We start from the raw sequence: 21,407 nt of genomic DNA, 5'->3' as shown, positions 1-21,407 counted from the left end.
AACGTAAGGTCCCTACAATGGGGGTGGGGACCTTCAGGGTGCAATATCGAGGGCGAAAGCAACAATTGGACTTGCTGGTAGTTAAGGGCCCCTACGTTAGCTTACTGGGACTGGCATGGTTTGGACCTCTGGGGCTAGCCGTTACCGGGGTGAACCGCACTAGCTTACAAGTGGACGTGGACGCCATATGCAAAGAGTTTCCAGGGGTTTTCGATGGGGCATTGGGACGATATACAGGACCCCCCATTGCCCTACAGCTAGACCCCGCTGTACGACCCATCAGGCACAAGGCCCGCCGGGTCCCGTTCGCCCTGAAACCCCGCATAGACGAGGAATTGGACCGGCTCGTGGAGCAAGGAGTGCTGGAGCCGGTGCCCAACGCCCCCTGGGAAACTCCAATTGTCACACCCGTCAAGCCTAACGGTTCGGTCCGCATCTGTGCAGACTACAAATGCACCATAAACAAGGCTCTCACGGCCCATGCATACCCAGTGCCAGTGGTCAGCCATGTCCTCGCCACCCTGGCTGGGTCAAAAATCTTTGGCAAACTGGACTTGGCCCAAGCGTATCAACAGTTGCCTGTGGACGAAGCCACAGCAGAGGCTCAGACGATTGTGACGCACAGAGGGGCATTCAGAGTAAAGCGGCTGCAATTTGGCGTTAGCGTGGCACCAGGCATATTCCAGAATCTAATGGACTCTCTCCTTAAAGGGATTCCTGGCGTCACCCCCTTCTTCGATGATGTACTGATCGCCGGGCCCACACCAGAGGAATTTGAGGACCGCCTCCGCTCCGTCCTGCACCGTTTCCAGACGGCGGGCCTCAAGGTGAAGCGGGAAAAGTGTTTACTGGGAGTGCCGCAGGTGGACTTTCTGGGATTTAAGGTGGACGCAGAAGGGGTCCATCCAACCGGTGACAAGGTACGGGCCATTTGTGAGGCCCCAGCGCCCAAGAGCAAGCCCGAACTTCAGTCATTCTTGGGACTATTGAACTTTTACCATGCCTTCCTTCCCCATAAGGCAGCGGTAGCGGAGCCCCTACACAGACTCCTAGATAAAAGGGCCCCTTGGGTGTGGGGCCAGCGACAAAGGGCCGCATTCCAGGCAGTCAAGGACTTGCTCGTCTCGAACTCGGTCTTGGCACACTTCGACGAGAGGCTGCCAGTGGTGCTGGCATGCGACGCCTCTCCCTATGGCATCGGCGCTGTCCTGGGACACCAACTCCCGGATGGAAGAGAGGTGCCGGTGGCATACTTCTCCCAGACGCTTGCTGCAGCCGAACGAAACTACTCACAGATTGACAAGGAGGGTCTGGCAATCGTGAAGGGCGTAAAAAAATTCCATGATTTCTTGTACGGGCGGCCCTTTACCATAGTGACTGACCACAAGCCGTTGCTTGGCCTGTTTGCCCCCGAGAAGCAGACCCCCCAAGTGTTGTCTCCACGTGTCCTCAGGTGGTCAATTTTCCTTGCCGGCTACCAGTATGCACTAATCCACCGCCCTGGGAAGGCGATGGGCCACGCAGACGCACTCAGCAGGCTACCACTACCAGAAACAGGCCCCGACCCAGCGCCTGCGCAAGAGGTTATGACCCTGGAGCTGCTTAACCCCTGCACGATGTTTGCTGGACCTCTTTGCCTTCGCACAGTGGATCACCCACCCACCCACCCTTTATCTGGTGTGTTGGCCTTGATATAGACGTTGTTGGTCGTCTGTTTCACCTGGTAGGATTTTTTTCCATCTGGCAGACTGGCAGAGCTATTTGGTTTTCGCCTACCACGTAGCAATCGTCACAACTTTGTAAGGTTTGGCGGTTAGGCATTGGATCAGCAATGTGTGGGGAGGGGAGGTACAGCCATCACCTGCCCCTCTAAGCTCAAGAGTATTCCGTTAAAGGAATCAGGGGTTGGCCTGGGTCTTTTCCGAAACCTCATGGTAGGGGCTAGGAACATACCAGGACCCCACGGGGGTGCCGGGGGTAAGCTTGAGTCAGTTCGCATTGGCAGGGCTCCCTCTGGCGGTGTTTCACCCTTTTATCAGATTCCCCACAATGCGGGTGGGAGTCTGATATAACTTGGATGATTCCAATGCCCAAGCCAATACCACTCACATTCTGTATTCAATAGAGTTGTGGTCTAAATTTCGCCCAATAACTTAAACTAAAATCCCGTGTCACTGTGTTTTTGGGGGGGTTGGGGGTCTCGAAGCGCAAAGGAGATTCTGACTCAGCATTAGGAAGAACCTTCTGCTGGTAAGAGTTGTTCAACAGTGGAACAGACTCCATCAGAAGGTGGTGGACTCTCCTTCATTGGAGGTTGTTAAGCAGAGGTTTGATGGCCATCTGTCAGGGATTCTTCAGCTGTGATTCCTGCATTGCGGGGGATTAAACTAGATGACCCCCTTGACCCCCTTCCAACGCTACGATTCTAGGATTCTTTCATGGGTTTGTATGAAATATGGAAGAACAGTGCTGTTAATGCATTCAAACGCAGGGCTTCAGATAGTATACCAAAGACATCTTTGAAGTACCTAGTTCTACATTAAGAAGTTGTGTGTTCATAGAACAAGCTTGACGCTTGCCTGAATGCTAACACAAGACCAGAGATCAGAAGGCTAGAATTTAGAACCGAGAGCAGCATGCTTAAAATTGCACTTCATAGCCTGAAGACACGTTGCCAATAATTTATAATCTAAAGTGCCTATAAATGTGCTTATCCTGCACGCTGTGCCTTTCATTTACTTCCAGCTTGATCTGGTCTTCCATTTGAACAATGACCTCATGACTAGGAAGTGGATCCTGCTAAACTCCATTAGCTAAATTTTGACAGAATTATTGAATTAGGTTTTGAAGTAGTTTGAGATTTTTTATTTGTTTGTTTTTTAATAGTTGCATGATATAATGTGAAGCAACACTGAAGCCAAAGTAAGGGCAGCCTTTTATCATAGATAAGATAAGGAATTTGGCTGTGGCTGGCTGTACTTACTTTTCATGATGCATTTGATGATCAAAGGCTCGACAGCAGAGTGCTGGTTTACAAAACAAACAAAAATTGCATTAGCAATCATGATTAATATGAGGCAGACATAATAGTATCTAAGCAATCTATGCTATGGCAGGGTGCAGTGACTCGTGGCCATTGGAAATGGTAGGGTGGAAGCAACATGTGGTAGGGTGGTCAACAGTAGTGGAGCCAGAGTCAATCACAGGCAGAGTTTTACTGTTTGTAAGAAAGAAGGCAGGCAGGTGGAATCTGGCTGAGGGCAAACTGAGGTTGGTGGGGCATTTCCCCATTCACCCTCATAGGCAATCAATCAATCAATCAATCAAAACCTTTATTGGCATCTTCCACAAACATTCAAAACAAGTAGGCCAGTACAGTCACTTGCCTAAAGGAAAAGGAGGCCGGCAATCTATTTCACCTCTGTGGGTCTCCAGCAAGGAAAGGGTCTTGTAATGTACTTCGGCGGCAAAAGATCAAATAAAGGAACTTAGCTACTGCCTTAGGAAGCTCCTGGTCTCTCCCCTGTAATCGGAAGTGTGTAACCTCTATCACTGGTTTCCATTTTGGGATACATAGTTGATCCAGGCATTGCTGGCGGATATCATCATTTTGCATTTAAGGACCATGTGAGCTAGAGTTTCCACCTGGTGGGCATCAGATGGGCAGATCCTATCTCTTTCTACCGTCCTCGCGAACCTACCCCAGAGGAAGTTAGAGGGATTAGCGTTAAACCTAGCCAGCGAGAAAGCCCTTCTTAACCCTCATAGGCCAGCCTTCACTGATGCCAGCACTGTTATTTTATATATCCCCCCCCCTCATATTATATACCGTAAATAAATGACATGATAAGTGCAATCCTTCTAATCTTTACCTAAAAGCGCATTTTACTTTTAAAAATTAAATGCAATTAAAACTATTTTTAAAACTAGCACCTGCGTAGCAAATGTCCTTATCATTATTATTATTATTGTTACATCCAGCATTCCCTTCCAGGAGCTTAGCAAGGTGAACACAGGTCTTCCCGTCCCCATTTGATCGTCACTAAAACCCTGTGAGGTAGATTAGGTTAAGATACTGGTACAGTGACTGGCCCAAGGTCACCCAGTGCACTTCCTGACTGAGTAGGGATTCGAATCCTGGTCTTCTAGGCCACAGTCCAGCACTCTGCCACTGTATCACATTTCAAGACAAAGGCCTCCTAAAGTAGCTTATAAACATAATTAAGACAATATGAAACTTTTAAAAAACACAAACATAAAGCAATCCTCTGTCTCGCCAGAGTGGTGCATGTGCTAGTTATCTCTCGCTTGGACTACTGCAATGCGCTCTATGTAAGGCTACCTTTGAAGGTGACCCGGAAACTACAACTAATCCAGAATGCGGCAGCTAGACTGGTGACTGGGAGCGGCCACCAAGACCACATAACACCGGTCCTGAAAGACCTACATTGGCTCCCAGTACGTTTCCGAGCACAATTCAAAGTGTTGGTGCTGACCTTTAAAGCCCTAAACGGCCTCGGTCCTGTATACCTGAAGGACGTCTCCACCCCCATCGTTCTGCCCGGACACTGAGGTCCAGTGCCGAGGGCCTTCTGGCGGTTCCCTTGTTGCGAGAAGCCAAGTTACAGAGAACCGGCAGAGGGCCTTCTCGGTAGTGGCACCCGCCCTGTGGAATGCCCTCCCACCAAATGTCAAAGAGAAAAACAGCTACCAGACTTTTAGAAAACATCTTAAGGCAGCCCTGTTTAGGGAAGTTTTTAATGTTTAATAGACTATTGTATTTTAATATTTTGTTGGAAGCCGCCCAGAGTGGCTGGGGAAACCCAGCCAGATATATGGGCAGGGTATAAATAATAAACTATTATTATTATTATTATTATTATTATTATTATTATTATTTTACAAAATTGGAAATAGAAGATGGCTCTGGAAGCCTACCAGCAGGGATTAGAAACAGCATTCCACTTGCATCTGGTATTCAAAGGTAGACTGCATTTGAAGATGGATGTATCATTTATCATCATCATTCTTTATTCGAATGTCAGTCAGAAAAGATACATTTCTCGGTACAAAGTTAAAACATCTAAGACATCTAAAAAATAAAATAAAACATGGGCAGCACCAGTAAAGGCTATACAGATAAACCTGCATCAATGCAGTCGATTTTACTCTTATGACGCTTGAAAGCTAGGAAGAGAAAATTGGCCACCAAGAAAGCTGTTTTCCCAGTGGGATTATTCAGCAAATGTACAACCTGACTTTCTCTGGATAGACAGCTAAGCTGAGATAGGCATGGGGCTATGAGACATTGTCTTAAATCTACATAGAAAGGGCAACTCAGGAGGATATGTTTGGTGGACTCTACCTCACCCAAGGCACAATGGCAAGTTCTCTGATCGTATGGAACTCCCCTGTACCTTCCCCATAATACCGCAGATTTGAGGACGTTCAGTCTGGCCGCAGTGAGAGGAGTCTGTGGTATTCCACGTAGTATTCCAGCATTATTTATTATCCCCATATCATAGGTCAGAAGAGATGATTACCGAGACTCAGAGATAATTACTTGCCTAAGGCCATCCAGTGAGTTCATGGCTCAGCTGAGATTTGAACCAAAAAGACCACATCACGTAGCTTGTGGTTTTAACTGCCACAATACAATTAACCCATATGCTGGCTTTGGGAATGTTAGAAAGGTGTCTGGACCTACGGGATTATCTAACCCAGCCTTTCCCTGGTAGAGGCACTGCCCAGAGAGAGCCTTAAGAGCTGAACAGAGAGGCCTGGAGGGCTACTTTTGGCCCCCTGGCATGAGGTTTCCTACCCTGCCTTCAAATTCTTCACAAAAGCATCCTTTGTTGCTATTCACTCTCAGTATCTGACACCCAGCACTATTTATTTAATGTCCGTATTTCATATTACTGATAGATAACTGTCAGGTATGCAATTGTATTTAGCATTTGGTAAGTGATATGCAATGTTAATGGCTTTTCATATTTGACAAAGAAATAGTGGAAGAAAATGGTAACATAATGAATTTAAAACATTTGTTGGAACTCTGTCAATATTTGAGATTGGTATTTGGCATTTAACATCTGAAAAACTTTCTTCTTCTAGACTCAATTTACATTACTTTTACACTTATGAGGTGAACATCCAGAGTAAAACTTTAATTTTGGCATATTTTGAAACTGTTTACAATTACTTTATATCCTTTTCTGCCTTTGTCTTGAATCCTTCCCAATGCACCAACACCCCTTTGAATTGCAGTGTTCAAAAATGAATAGGTTATTATTCTTGATTTCTTTCTATTGGCCTCCTTTTGTCCTTTGTTCTTCTAATACTAACTTAAGCTGGAATCTGAGACCCACTTACCTAGATGGTAGAAATAGGAATGAGGGAAGAATTCAATTCAGTTTGCATTTAAAGCTGAATTGATCAAATCTGCACTTTCTGAAACAATGTAAGAACCAAAACATAGCCATCCTTTGAAATTTGCACTTATCTGAATTTTGCAGTGCTTACAGTGTTTACAAATATGCTCATATTAGGTCACAGTGAGACTAATGATGAATATATTAGTGAAAATAACATACAAAGCTGCATTATATTGGGAAAAATTGCTTGCAAAAAATGTATACATTAGCCAATACTGCATACAAAAATATTTTTATTAGGAGAAATTTGCATTAAAAGGTTGAAGAATTTTCAGGAGGGTTTTTGAAAAGAATTGTCTGCAAATCGCTGTAGAAATGTTGAGAATCAAATTAAGATTGGAAAAATGAGAAATTGAGAGAACCAAAATTGAAAGGTCCTTTCATCTCTAGGAGTTAGCCACATTGAACTCAATGGCATTTACTTCTGACTAGACATGTTTAACCTCCTAATTCATGTGCTCATCCTCTCAATGGCTAGTGTCCTTTCTTGATTGCTGCATCATAACTATGGGACTCTTTTCCCTTAGATATTCATTCATCTCACTAGATTTCAAGCACATGGGCAGGAATAGTTCTGAATGTGTGTAATCGTTGTAAACATGATGAACGACCACGATGAACAAATGTGGTATCACATAGAGTGGTACTAAAATCCAAAACTGCCATTTTGATTGCTTGAGCTCAGTTTGTTATCTATTCCATTTTGTTACCCCATCTGAGTGCCTTGGAAGCCTTCCCCTTCCATTTTGTAATCAATGTCTGAGTTATTCAGAGGACACTGATTTATATCTCATGGTGCTGAGAACAAAGCTGATGGTGATAAAGCGATTTGCTCGCATGCAGAGTTGGCTCAGCTCTAAGACTCTTTTGTGAAAGCTTGTGTGTGCACGTCATAGCTGCCAAGTCTCCCGTTTTCCCCAGGGAAACCCCGTTTTTCCAGCTGTCCCCGGCCAAAAAAATGTATTTTTTTTTGTTTTTTCCCGGTTTATTCTGGCGCAGCGGCCATTTTGGAACTGGGCGGAGCATGCTCAGAAGTGACTTTTGATGCTGCTATGCCCAGTTCCAAAATGGCTGCAGCGCAACTTCTGGTGCGGCGGCCATTTTGGAACTGGGCACAGCAGCATCAAAAGTCACTTCTGAGCATGCTCCGCCCAGTTCCAAAATGGCCGCCGCGCTACTTCTGGTATGCTACTTTCGGTCTGGTCCCTTATTTTTCAGAGAGGAACTTGGCAGGTATGGTGCACGTGAAGGACATATTCATTCATCTAAATGGAGAGCGCAATTGTGCATCCCTCCATTTAAATGAATGGGACATCCTACTAGTGCTGGAGTTACATCTCTGTCTGAGCTGACATAGACCTCTGGACTAGGGGTGCTAGTACATTTTTTATGCCCTGCTTGTTTATGACTTCGTTCACTAACTTGCTGCCTTTTTCTTTTCCTCAGTGGCATGGCCGAGCCGCCAGCTTTGACAGCCAGGGCTCCTGTCCCTCTCCCAAACCGCCTTCAACACCATGATGCATCGAGTGGTGAATTCAATGGGACTCAACCAAGTTCTTTTTCGATTCATTTCCATTTGATTCTTTGCCACTTGTCTGGAATTCCACAGCAATTCTATGGCTGAATGGAAGAAGAAGTGGACATTAGACAGTGAGGGCACTTGTTCCCACAATGACAAAGGCAGCAAAACTGTTCTGTGGTCATATTTGTCTTAGTTATTTATGTCTCTCAAGGTGATGTTCTGTGTGGTTTTCACTTTTTGGACATGGCTGCCTGGGACGGGGGGAAAGTTGGAGGAGTGTGACGTAGGCCGGAACACCGGCCTGTAAAATAACCTGTAAAATAGCTATTCGTGTGTGTCTGGAGGTGGACAAATAGTAGAGAAGCACTGACATTCTGCAGATAACCATGCAGATTTAAGAAAAGAAATGGAGGGGGATGAGACTAACAAGTGAAAAGGCCTTGATTAGACTCCTTGTGACATGTGAACAACCCTTGTTATTGTGATCAGCGGTACATTACAAAAAAATTCTTACTCATACTGTGATGTTCATGGAGTCTGTGCTGTGTGTGACCCAGCCTGCCCTTTGATGTGTTTTACAGAGTTACAAATTCCTCAGGGAAAAAAATAACACTTTTTCTGTATTTATGTTCTCCGGAGAACCTTTTGCATGAGCTCAGTTGCTTAAGGTGCAGCTCATTCTTGCTGCAATTTAGAGCTGGTCCCAGCTTTGCAATTTTTAACAAAAGCTCTATCTCCTCCTCTCTCTTTTTTTAAAAGATCTATTTAGATCTATTTCACACACTTATTTCTTCTTCTTGAGAGTAGTGAAAACAGCTATATTTGTTGAGACTGTGATTTGCAAAACTATTTTGTCTAGCAAGTCTTTTCTAGAAGCATTTTGATTTTGTCCGTCATATACTTAAAAAGGATGAATCATTTGCCAAAATTACTGAAAGCTGCAACATTTTGAGTATTTTTTAAATTAACTTCTTGCTTGAATTTGGGGGATGGGGGGATCCCCTGTTGGGGGGGGATGTTGAAAGTTGTTACGTATTTTCTGACAATGTTTCAAAAATAAATAGTTCCTTCCAGTGTTAATTCCTTTATTCGTAAAATCGCAAGATTGTGTTATGTGGCACTAATCTTGGGCTGATGTGGAGGGTGCTAATAATGGCATGTCTACATTGCAGGCAATCTCAATCCAGTGCCATTTTGGCTTGCATTGCTTATAAAGTGTTTGCCTTTGACAGCTTTCTCCTCTTCTGCTACTTCCTCTAGTTCTTGCATTCTTCTTTCTTATTGTCCATATGCGGCATCCATATGGATTATTCAAGACTAACATGGGCATCTCTGGGAACTTCCTTGTCCTCCTCCTCAATTGCCTTTTTATATTCTGGGGCCATAGCTCAGTGGTAGACCATCTCTCTTGCATGCAGAAGGTCCCAGACTCAATCGCAGGCATCTCCAGATAAGTGGGGATTGTCCCTGGAGAGCCAATGTCAGTCAGCTGCCAGTTCTGAACTAGACGGACTATTGGTCTGATTCAGTCTAAGTCAGCTTCCTATGTTTCCATTTCTCAGGAGACCTGCACAATCTTTTCCATAGTCAAACAGCATGATTGCAAGAAGTGTCAGCAAGTGCTTTTTTCAGTGCAAATACCAAAAGTCGGATGGTATTCAATCTACTTCAGCAAAAGACTGGCACATTCGTTACCTTCAACGTCATGAGAACCTCTGTGACATAGCTTCTGGTCACAGCCATTGCTGGTAGCACCAGAAAAGCATTAATAATCAGATAGGCAGGGTAGTGGTGACAATATTCCCAAACTTAGCATTATCAGCCTGCAGGTAACATATTCTGCAGCACTGGCCTATGACAAACTGCCAATGTGGACAACAACAGGGTTGAAAGAACATGAGAGGATCTGGCGTAGATGTAGCCTTTTTGTTCTGTTGGTGGGGAAAATAACAACTAAGGGTGAAATTCAACTTTGCACTCTTCCAGTTATTTGATCTGCACAAGCATTTCAGCTTGCCAGGTGGAATGGCTCCCATGTGCTGTAGTGGGGGTTCTCCTAACCCCTCCAGAGCCAGTTTTGGGGCTATATGGGGAGATGGGGGAAATCCCCCAAGTGCAGACAGAAGTCCTTACACAGGGCTTCTGCTGACGGGTGGTTAGGTGAATCCCACCCTAAATTTTTCAAATATTCCAATACATCTGATTCCAAATAAAAGGTTTGCAATTTCTCATCAGTTTTTCATTGCACAGAATAAATATCCAGGTCAATAGCAATTTTTTAAGACGGGAGCACTATCTAGGGAAAGTTGGGTGCACTTAGCGTTAATTGCAATAAGTGGAACTGAATAGCCCTGGTAAACTTTACTATCCCACTGATTTCAACAGGAGCTAAGGTGTGCGTGCTTTCTCTGAATTTCCACACGCTGATATAATCCAGCAGAGGTGATCTATGCTTGGAAGCAAAGTTCTATGCAAGAATCACCATTTTGCACCTGATCCTTCAAAGACAAGAAAAGTACTGGCCCTAACATTAGGTTTTAGTTGCCTCAGGCAGCTGGTATTGGGTGTCACAGAAGGGCAGAAAATTCTTTGTTATTTAATGTATGGTTATTGTAATTTTACTTTGTGGGATTTTCTGCCTCAGGTAGCAGATTAAGTTGGCTAGTCTTGGGTACTGTGTACCTTGACTGAGGTATAATGGAGGCACTATTTGCTGTGTGTGTGTGTGTGTGCGTGTGTGTTTGGTATCCAGCACTCAGTGGCTCATGCACGTAGATGATCAACATGACCAGACTTAAAAACACTGATTATTTGTCTAGTGGTTACTGGCCGAATTTAGTTGCCATCAAAGTGAGTGTATTGGGATCAAGAAAACCAACCACATTGTTGTCCATGCTTATTGATTTCAATGGGACCTAACTATTACATAAATTGCAGCCGAGCTTCTTGCTTAAAGGATTTTTTAATGCTTTTCACCTCACATTTAGCACCTCAAACAATGCTGTTTCTTTCAAGTAATAATTCGGATTAGTTTTGCTTTTTGACTTGAAACAATATTGCCTCAAGTGGCCGAAGTGTCCATAAATTGCCACTGTACATTTTTGTTCAGCTAGACTGAGAACAAAGCTCAGCAACTGAACAACAATAACACCCTTTACTTCAACCTTAATGTTCTGATTCACTGATCTAAACTTTCCAAGCGTGTATATAACTTTGCAGGGAAATTTTGTTCAGTGATAGACTAATTTGTTCTTGCTCCTCACCACACCTTGTGTCTTAATTTTCTCTGTATGTGCCACATGCAACAGGAGCATCAGTCTAATAAAATGACTTTTTTGAATCACTTGTCTTCAGCAGTTGTGTATATTTTTTTATAGAATTGGTGATATAGCCATCTGTTGCTAAAGGAAGCATAATGCCCGCTGAATAAAGGCCAGGCTGAAAGCAAGATGAAAGGTACAGTTGAGATTGCACCATGTATGCTATGTATAATCAGTCGCTGTCAGCGGTGATGTGGTGTTGCTCCTCTGTAGCGGTCTGGACTGTCACGAAGAGAAAAGGAACCACCACTGTATTTTAAGAAGTGTCTCAAAAGCATTTCTGAACCACTTCCCAACTCCATTTTATTTTTAATTTAAAAATATTTAAATACTACCCTTCATTCAAAACAAAAGTCCACAGAGGTTTCTAATATTAATATAAGAACAATACAATAAGGCTACATTAAAAGGATATACAATGTACAAATACAGCCAGCAGAGAAATAGCTATGACTGAGGAACAGAGGCCAGAAAATGCCTGAAAGGGCAGATCATTTGTGTAATGAATGATCTTGGCATTTCAATTCAATCCTACTTAAGTGCAGGTCAGGCATAGGCAAACTCGGCCCTCCAGATGTTTTGGGACTACAACTCCCATCATCCCTGACCAGGGCCGGCTCTAGGTAAAGTCCCGGTGGTGCCGGGTGTCAGGGTGCCGGGCCGGTAGGCTGGGCGCTGCATGATGAAGTCGCGCGGAAGCCATGCTGCGCCCTGCGAGGGTGGGGGCGCCAGAGCGATCTCCGCCCCTCAGCGCCAGGGCGCGCGACCTGCTCGAGACTGCCCTGTCCCTGACCATTAGTTCTGTTAGCTAGGGATTATGGGAGTTGTAGTCCCAAAACATCTGGAGGGCCGAGTTTGCCTATGCCTGGTGTAGATCTTGGGAAAACGTTTCCTTCATCCTACACATCCGTATTTTCTAACAGATCAGAGCTCCTATGCCTTTTAAAGCTGTATGAAATGCATAAATTTATGCTCCACAGTAACTCAGAACAGGGCTTTCATTGTGACTGCGTCTGTTCTGTAGAACAGCATGCCTGTTGAGGTACAACAGGTGCCCACTACCTGTGCTTTCCAGAAACAATTGAATATATATACCTATTCCAGCTGGAACGATAGGTTTCTTCCATAGGTGTCCATTTTGTATTCTTTCAAAACTTACCCTTTGTTATTTTTCTGCTGTTTTGTAACTGGTTTTTAGTTGCTTTTATTATATTTTGTACATCACCTTGGGACATATGTGGGAGGTGTTTATAATCAATCAATTAATTTAGGAAGGGTGGCATCTCCTGGAATGGAGATAAACTGGTGAAGAAAGTTTCCCTTGCTAAAGGTCGGGTTGAGATCAATGCAGGGGACACCTCAAAGAACTGGGTACTCTGGTTCCAGGACAGTGGTGCAGATGGATCTTGCCACAGGGTGTGGTGGAAGAAGCATCATTAATAGTAAAAGTTCATGCCATCCATGTGGGAGCCTGTGATTTGCTAGTATGTCTGCAGTGAAGATACAAACACTGAATTTGGCTCAGCCATGAATAAAGGCAGCGGCCAGCACACTTTTTCCGCAGGGGGCTGGTCCACTGACCCTCAGACCTTGTGGAGGGCTGGAATTTTATTTTATTTTATTTTTAAAAAACTAATTTCTATTAACAGTGCGAGGGGGGCAAGTAGTCCCCCCCCCCAGCCCCAGCTGCCTTCTCGGTTTGCCACCTGCCTCATTCGCTGAAGGGCTGGCGGCTCTCTGGCCCACAGGAGCACCAGGGCAGTGGCAGCGGCAGGAGGAAGAGGCAGAGTGGTGGCGGCTCTGCCAATCAAATGCCGTGCCTGGTTTACCTCAGCGCAGCGCAAGGAAGCCTCAGCCAATCAAACGCCGCTGAGGTAAATCAGGTGTGGTGTTTGATTGGCAGAGCTGCCACCACCGCTCGGCCTCTTCTATCACCATCGCAGGGAGTCTCGGCTTCGTGGCAGGTTCCGGCTGCACAGCGTGGGCCAGATTTAGGACCCAGGTGGGCCTGATCCGGCACGGGGGCCATAGTTTGCCAACCCCTGAATAACAGGTACATCCCAGGGGGTGGTAATGCATCTGGAGGCAGTGTGTCCTGTTCGTTGCCTGAAACAAAATGGGAAGGTGCCACCTTGCCCTTCCCCCGCTCGCCCCGCTGCCCCCCGCTGAGACTACTCTTACCTGGGTTGTGCAGTGGCACCTGCAAAGCAACGATGACAACAACGGGTTCTGGTGATATTTTGGCAAGTTTTCATGAGATCTCAGGAAGCCAGCACCGCTGCCGCTTCTCAGGGGCAGCAGAGGTGCCAGGGTGGGCAGGGCACCCACATGGGTGCTGCCTCTTGGGCTTCCACCAGCCGAGGTGGCATATGCACACATCCCAGTTCCTCTGAAGAGTTTCCTGAAAGGTGCCATGTCCTTGGATGGCTCTCCCACCCGTGGCATCAAAGAGTCCAAGATCTGGCTTGAGAGCAGTACATGTGAAAAGGATCTAGGAGTCTTGGTAGACCACAAACTTGACATGAGTCAACAGTGTGATGCAGCAGCTAAAAAAGCCAATCCAATTCTGGGCTGCATCAATAGGAGTATAGCATCTAGATCAAGGTATTCCACTCTGGTCAGACCTCACCTGGAATACTGTGTCCAGTTCTGGGCACCACAGTTCAAGAAGGAATACTGAAAAGCTGGAACGTGTCCAGAGGAGGGCAACCAAAATGGTCAAAGGCCTGGAAACGATGCCTTATGAGGGAGCTGGAGAAGAGAAGGTTAAGGAGTGAAATGATAGCCATGTTCAAATATATAAAAGGATGTCATATAAAGGAGGGAGAAAGGTTGTTTTCTGCTGCTCCAGAAAAGCGGACACGGAGCAATGGATTCAAACTACAAGAAAGAAGATTCCACCTAAACATTAGGAAGAACTTCCTGACAGTAAGAGCTGTTCAGCAGTGGAATTTGCTACCAAGGAGTGTGGTGGAGTCTCCTTCTTTGGAGGTCTTTAAGCAGAGGCTTGACAGCCATCTGTCAGGAATGCTTTGATGGTGTTTCCTGCTTGGCAGGGGGTTGGACTGGATGGCCCTTGTGGTCTCTTCCAACTCTATGATTCTATGATTCTATGACTGATCTAACATCTCTGATTATTTAGTAAAAGCAAAGTGCTTGGCAGATGAGGCTGCTCAGGGTGTTCTAGCCCCCACAGAAGCTTCATGTCTAATCTTAGCAGTCTGTCTAGATGCTGCCAGCTAAAATAATTAATTATATAATTTTATATCCTTCCCTTTCCTTGATGTGCTACAAGGTTACCGGATCTGTTCTCTGCGAAATCTCTGCCTTCTCTTGTAATCTGGGATTTAGTTGAAACAAGCATGGCGTTCAGTAGAAAGCTTCAGTTTTTAATCTCAACTTCACAGGAATGAATCTCCTCTCAGCAGACAGCTATAAACATCTTCTTCCCAGTTCCACATGAAAGTTCGCACCAAGGCCCTGTTATTCTCTCAGAAGCTACAAGCAGGGTCCATATATTGGTTTCTGCCTTTTCCTCCTATGGAAGGGCATCTTGGCTGTGAGTCCTGGAAGACCTGTTCCCTGCCTTGCGACTCTTTTTCTACCTGGCCTGGGAAAGCAGGTCCCTGACTGACTCCAGCTACAAAAGATGAGGCTATGAACAGAATATTAAGCTAGGGTGTTGTTGTTGTTGTTGTTTGGGGGGGTTGTTGGCGTGGTGTTGCTGCTGTTGCTGCTGCTAATTTTTACTTCTTTATTTCAGATCTTATGATTTATGTGGAAATTGTTCAACTAGGTTGTGCACTTTTTGACGTTTTGTTTATTGTTTATGCCTACTTTTTATGTTTGTAGTTTTTATATATGTTGTAAGCCGCTCTGACCATGGTTTTAGCTTTGGTCCTTGTTTGTGGGGAGTGTGTGTGTGGCAGCCATGGAGCAAATTTCAGATGGAACAAGAAGGGAGATGTTTGCAGCTGAATTATAACAGTTATACATTAATTATTTGTTGAAATATTTCCACCTGGCTTTTTGATGCAACGAATCTCCAAGGCACCAACAAGTAACAACAAAAAGAAACAATTTCCATAAAACTACATCCAAGAAATAAACCAAGAAAAGAAGTGGATTTGTTGTGCAAGAACTTCCATTTGACTATAACTGTGCAATCTGAATTTTCCGGTTTGTGCTTGAATCCCACCTAAAAACAGTGACCTAGTGGAAGCACCCTTGCCTATCATTGGTGAAATGCTATCTGCTCTATTAAATCCACATGCCAGCTACTTTTTAGCTCATGGTATCCATAATAGGGTGTTGTTTTTTTAATTTGATTTGGTTAATTAACTATATGTACCAATACTGACTACCAAATAAATGACAACTAAAGAAATAAAGAAATCAGTTCAGAATTAGGACTAGAAAATTTCATGGAATATTAACAGCCATACTAAGCGTCCAGCTAATATAGTACTAACTTGATGCTGGCATGCAGTGATATTCAACTAAGTTTTACTCAGAGAAAACCTATTGAAATTAATGTACCTAACTTAGTCATGTTGACTAATTGCAATGGGTCTGCTCTGAGAAAACCTCCACTGAAAAGCACCCATCTTCAATAGCAGTCAATTCTGTGGTTCTAAATGAAGTGGGAAGAATAAGAGTGTTGAAGTGAATTCTATTCAGCCATTACTACAATGTCTAACACCATTGTAGTGCCTTGTCACGATGCATTTTAATCCCAAAAGCAGAAATTAGAAATTCCAGAGTGGCTTTCATCTCACATCAGCAAGAACAAACAGTGCTGTAAGACATTCGAAGGACATGCTTCAGGTCACCTCCAAGACGCGCAAAATATACTAATGACCACAAAAAGAGTAGAAAGCTTCATAATGCAGGAGAATTAAACACAAAGAGACGGAAACAACCCTCCACAAGCATCACAAGGGACCACATATAGGTCAGCACTTAGGTGCCAAAGACATAAGAGACTAATCTCACTTCTGCTGCATAATGTCTCCTGTGTAATATATATTCTGATGTTTGTTTCACTCTTCTTCACCACTCAAGGTCTTTTTAAATGGGTCCTAGGTAGTGGAGATAGGTACCCTCTGTTCAGCTCTATGGAAGAGCCTTAAGGGTGTCAGCCCATGTCCCAGGTAGGGATGGATAAACCCATTGAAATGTTCAGAGGGGATGGGACTAAGTCCACCCCACCCCATTTCCAGGCAGATTTTTAAGGGGATAGGCGTACAAATCCACCCAGGAACACACATTGCAAAAAAATACATTTAAAAACAGCTTACGGTGTTCTCTGAAGGCTGCATAGGTGCCGATTCCCTGGAGCCCTGGGTGCCCGAGCACCCACAAAATTCCCCATGAAGGAGCTGGGCATCCACAAATTTTAGTGTCAAGGCCATGCACGCTGCATGGCGCCCACAGCCCCGGGCACCCACAGTCACAGGGCCAAGCTGGCACTCCTGGAAGGCTGTGTCGTGCCTCCATTCCACTCCAAAACATTTCCCCCTTAAGTCATCTGATATTATGTATACAGCTGCCTGCAGCCAGGGCCGGCCTAGCCAAGATACAGAATCTGAGGAGCATACTGCTTGCCATCTTCTGTGCTTGTTGGCCACCAGTGCCACCTGCCATTGCCTGTTCCTGTCTGGTCTTCTTTTATTCCCCAGCCACCTTCAGTGTACTGGGGCTTCTCCAGGCAACGTCCAGTCACCTCAGGTGGTGGCAGAGGAGGAGGAGGAGGAGGAGGAGGAGATGGAGGAGATGGAGGAGATGGAGGAGATGGAGGAGATGGAGGAGATGGAGGAGATGGAGGAGATGGAGGAGATGGAGGCAGAGCTGTAGAGATGAAGGTGAGGGTGGCATTCTCTGTTTCCCCTCAACTCGTGAAACATCCTGGGCCAGTTTTGTTAACATTATTATAACAGCAGCAAACACTGTGGTTTCTACAGACCAGATATGGAAAACAATCTTTTTGTTTCAAATCTGCTGCATGTCACAACTTTCATACACTCTTGGGCTGCCACTACTTATTATCACAACTGTGTCTGTGTGCTTTCTTGGCAGCTGCTGTAGAGGCATAAATCCAACAGGTTCAGCTTTCTTGGATCTGTAACATTATTGCTTGCCTTGCAGACATTAAAGGCACAGAGTTTCTGTCAGGAGAAAGATGTTAACCCCACTGCCCTCTTAAAAGGCATTTCACATGGATACTCTTAAGCTAATCTAACTGCTGGCACATCCTTTCTACAAGAAGAAGCCTTGTTATCAAAGAAGCAAATATTTAAGCAGCAGTTAGGATGAAGCGGTTGAAATCTCTGCTGATTCAGTTCCTACAAGGGCAGCTATAAGCAGGGCTATTCTGTTTAATTGAGGATCTAAAGTTGATTATTAAAGCCAGAGCAGGGAGCCTTTTCATTGGGTTAATGAGGTGGATGGGAGACCTTTCTGGGTAAGGTAAAGAAAATTGGGTTAAGAAGCAAATGATATCCACTCATATGAAACAGTCCACTAGACTTTGGAAAGCTGAATAAAACCAGCCAGAGAGGAAGGACAGCCTCTGCTGTGTTCTGAGAAATCGGAGGAAGAGGAAAGGGTAGATCTCTTTGGGGGAATGCAAATGACCCATAAGAAGTTATACTTTGTATAGTAAGCCTAAACAAGAGTGCTAACAGTATTGCAAGACTCTACCTTGAAAACTGTGGCAACATTCATAGTACTATTCAGATGTTCTGGGGGCGGAAACAAGGCCAACATCATGGCAGCTGAGCACCTGCACATTCATTCTGTGCATGAATAGGTTCTGTACGTGCAATATGGTGTCCACAGTGGTGTAGCATGGGGGAAGGCCACAGGGGTGGTTGCCCCAGGCGCAAAATTGTTAGGGACACAAAATTTCAATACCAGGAGTGCCTCAATATAGCTGCACTCTTCCATCACTGGGATCCTTTGAAAATGGCTTCTCCATGTGAACCAGGAAGTGATCTCTCCAGACAATGGAATGATTCTTTTCACTTATATCTGCAGCTGAGATCTCCTGGGTGACATAGACAACATTAAGCAGTTAAATACACATGTGTATTCCATCCTCCCCCCCCCCTTGGCATGGTCCCAGGCACTGGTGACCCACGCTACACCACTGGGTACTCGTACTAAGTTACAGCTGGTATACTTACTGTACAGTGGTACCTCAGGTTACAAACGCTTCGGGTTACAAATGCTTCGGGTTACGAACCCCGCTAACCCGGAAATACCGTGTTTCTCATATTTTAAGACATGTCTTATATTTTTTTACTCGGGGGTGTCGTATTTTTTGCCGAGCCCCGACTGAGCGGGAACCAGCAAAGGCAGCAGCCCGCCGCCGGCTTGGAGCTCGGCAACGTGCGCGCTGCTGCCTTTGCCGGCTCCCGCTCTGTTGGAGCTCAGCAAAGCGCCGCTGCTACCTTTGCCGGCTCGAGCTCCAAGCCGGCGGCGGGCTGCTGCTTCGCGGCTTCTCCTCCTCCTCCTCCTCCTCACTGCCGCCTTTTTCGGGCTCCGGCTCCTTCTTCCCCACAGGCTCCTCCGCGGAAGGCCCGTCCGGCAGCTCGGCCTCTGAGTCGCCGCTGCTGCTGCCGCCTCTTTCTCCTTCTCCTCCTCCGCCACCGGGCTCTCCTCCTCCGGGCCCCTCGTCCTGGGCGGGAAGAGCGGTGGCGGGGGTCTCGGCGGCCGCCGGGCTCTCCTGGGTCTCCTGCATGGGGGGCTGCGCAGCCTTCCCGCTCGCCTCACACGCGCGGCGCACGGACAGGCAAGGCGGCGCGCTGGGCTGAAAAGTGGGAGGGAGGGGGAGGGAGAGCGCAGGCGCGCTCGCAGGGGAGGCTCCCTCTCACCGGGCCATGTGCGCGAGTGCGGACCCGGCGGCGAGTCTCGCGAGAGGGGGCAGGGACCAACTCGGCACAGGAGGGGGGAGGAACGGATTCCAAAAGTGGTGTCTTACTGGGTTGTATATGTTAATCTCCTATGTTAATGGGCTAGGACAGGGTTTGCTATAGCTTAACGCCCAGATAGGCTTTCCCCTAGGAATTAGGCGTTTCGGTCTTGAGGTAAAGCTCGCTTCACATCCCACCCCCTCATTAGAACAATCCTGGTGGTTAAGTCCAACATGGCGGCTCGAGGCCCCCGCATTAAGCCCGCCCTTAGGTGGGGTCGGATGGACCATCCCAGAAGGAGGGTGGAAGTGAAAGTAGTGTCGTGAGTAGTGGCATCGTCATTGCGTCCTTTCGCTTGTGGCAGTATTGTCGAAATTGAGCGGGAAAGCAGCAGACCGCCGCCGGCTTGGAGCTCGGCAAAGCGCGCACTGCTGCATTTGCCGGCTTCCGCTCCGTTGGCCGGGTCCTGCTCAGTCGGGACTTGGCGCGGCGTGCCCTGCCATACCGTACCAGCATGTCTTATTTTTGGGGTATGCCTTATATTTCGCCAGGTCTTGAAAATCCTGCCATGCCTTATTTTTTAGGGATGCCTTAAAATATGAGAAACACGGTAGTTGCTCCAGGTTGCAAACTTTGCCCCAGGATGAGAATGAAAATCGCGCAGTGGGCGGCGCAGTGGCAGCAGCAGGAGGCCCCATTAGCAAAAGCGCACCTCAGGTTAAGAACAGTTTTGGGTTAAGAACGGACCTCCAGAACGAATTAAGTTCATAACCCGAGGTACCACTGTATGTAAAGGTAAAGGGACCCCTGACCATTAGGTCCAGTCGTGACCGACTTTGGGGTTGCGGCGCTCATCTTGCTTTATTGGCTGAGGGAGCCAGCGTACAGCTTCAAGGTCATGTGGCCAGCATGACTAAGCTGCTTCTGGCGAACCAGAGCAGCGCACGGAAACGCCATTTAACTTCCCGCCAGAGTGGTACCTATTTATCTACTTGCACTTTGATGTGCTTTCGAACTGCTAGGTCGGCAGGAACAGGGACCGAGCAACGGGAGCTCACCCCGTCGCGGGGATTCGAACCGCCGACCATCTGATCGGCAAGCCCTAGGCTCTGTGGTTTAACCCACAGCGCCACCCGCGTCTCCTAACACTGTATGTAGAACCAATCAAATATGGAGATTGGACGTGAGGGGTGGATCTGCTGTTGGAGTCCTAATCTCCACTCCACACATTTACTCTGCTACTCACATTTAGACCTTTTTTAATAGGGCTTGTGTGGGGAATACAGGTTGCATACATCTGCTTCTACCAGGCAAGAGAAATTTCAGATAGGTTGAAATCTTGATATCAATGAGAAGGATTTTCCTTCTTTTCCCTTTCTGTCCTTTTCCCTCACAACTAACAAAAGCCACCAGCAGAGAAAGATAAATGTTAAATGATTATGCACCTTTAACTTCCTCCTTATGAAACTATGACAGCTTTAGTACCCCTAATAAATTTTTATCCTTGTCAAACAAAAAACCACACCAGTTAGATTGTTTTTATTATTTTAAAATAATAGGTTTTTTTTATTGAGAACATGAATATGTTAAGAGCCAAAAAGATAATTAAGGGAAATTTACATTTAATATTGTTCATATTGTTTGCTAACATGGAATGAACTTATAGCGGAAATTGTTTTTCGATCATCTAAACAATTATATTGAGAGTCACAGGTAGGGAACTCAAACATGATTTGAAGTCAAGTGTTTCATTTGTAGAAACATATTGTCTGGAAATGTTGGTGTGTGGTTATGTGAACTTCAGAGAGTTCATTGTTTAAGAGTAACTTTGAGAAACAAAAACTGAAATATTTCTGAAGTTCAAGCAGGTTAACATAATCAGGGAAGAGACATGAAAATGAAGCAAATATAATTTAATAACATGTATTAAATAATTGCAATGTTAAAGATGCTTATCAGATACCTTTTCAAGTTGGATGTTACAAGCAAAGCTCATGCGTTTTAAGTGTATATCTATTAGAGCCCAGTTCAGAGAAAATGTCAGGAGGCTTTTGATGTCTTAATTCCTTATAGCTTTCTCTCTTCTCCCAGAGAGATCATTGGAGTTACTTCTTTTAATGAAAGGCTGGATATGTCAGAATTCTTAGAAAGCTGTTGAAATGTGTTATTGCTTATTACAGCGACCAATTTTGTGCTTGTTTCTGTGTGCATGTTC

General features: G+C 45.5%; 1 protein-coding gene across 4 annotated transcripts in view; it reads left to right on the top strand.

The window, feature by feature from the left end:
* The window catches only part of SYT6 (synaptotagmin 6), a 127,305-nt gene extending 116,003 nt beyond the window's left edge, over positions 1–11,302 (top strand). For 2 of the 4 annotated variants that reach the window (XM_088674411.1, XM_088674410.1), the window contains one exon: positions 7,881–11,302. In XM_088674411.1, coding sequence (XP_088530537.1) covers positions 7,881–7,952 — 72 coding nt within the window. In that variant the 3' untranslated portion in view covers positions 7,953–11,302. The remainder of the gene's footprint in view (positions 1–7,880) is intronic. The other 2 variants (XM_088674409.1, XM_088674408.1) reach the window with 1 other exon arrangement.
* The last annotated feature ends 10,105 nt before the right edge of the window (positions 11,303–21,407 follow it).

The sequence above is a fragment of the Zootoca vivipara genome, chromosome 7, assembly GCF_965207765.1.
Source record: "Zootoca vivipara chromosome 7, rZooViv2.hap1.1, whole genome shotgun sequence".
Classification (NCBI taxonomy): Eukaryota; Metazoa; Chordata; class Lepidosauria; order Squamata; family Lacertidae; genus Zootoca; species Zootoca vivipara.
Note: the sequence above shows the minus strand (reverse complement) of the source record. Positions and strands in the feature narration are given on the sequence as shown.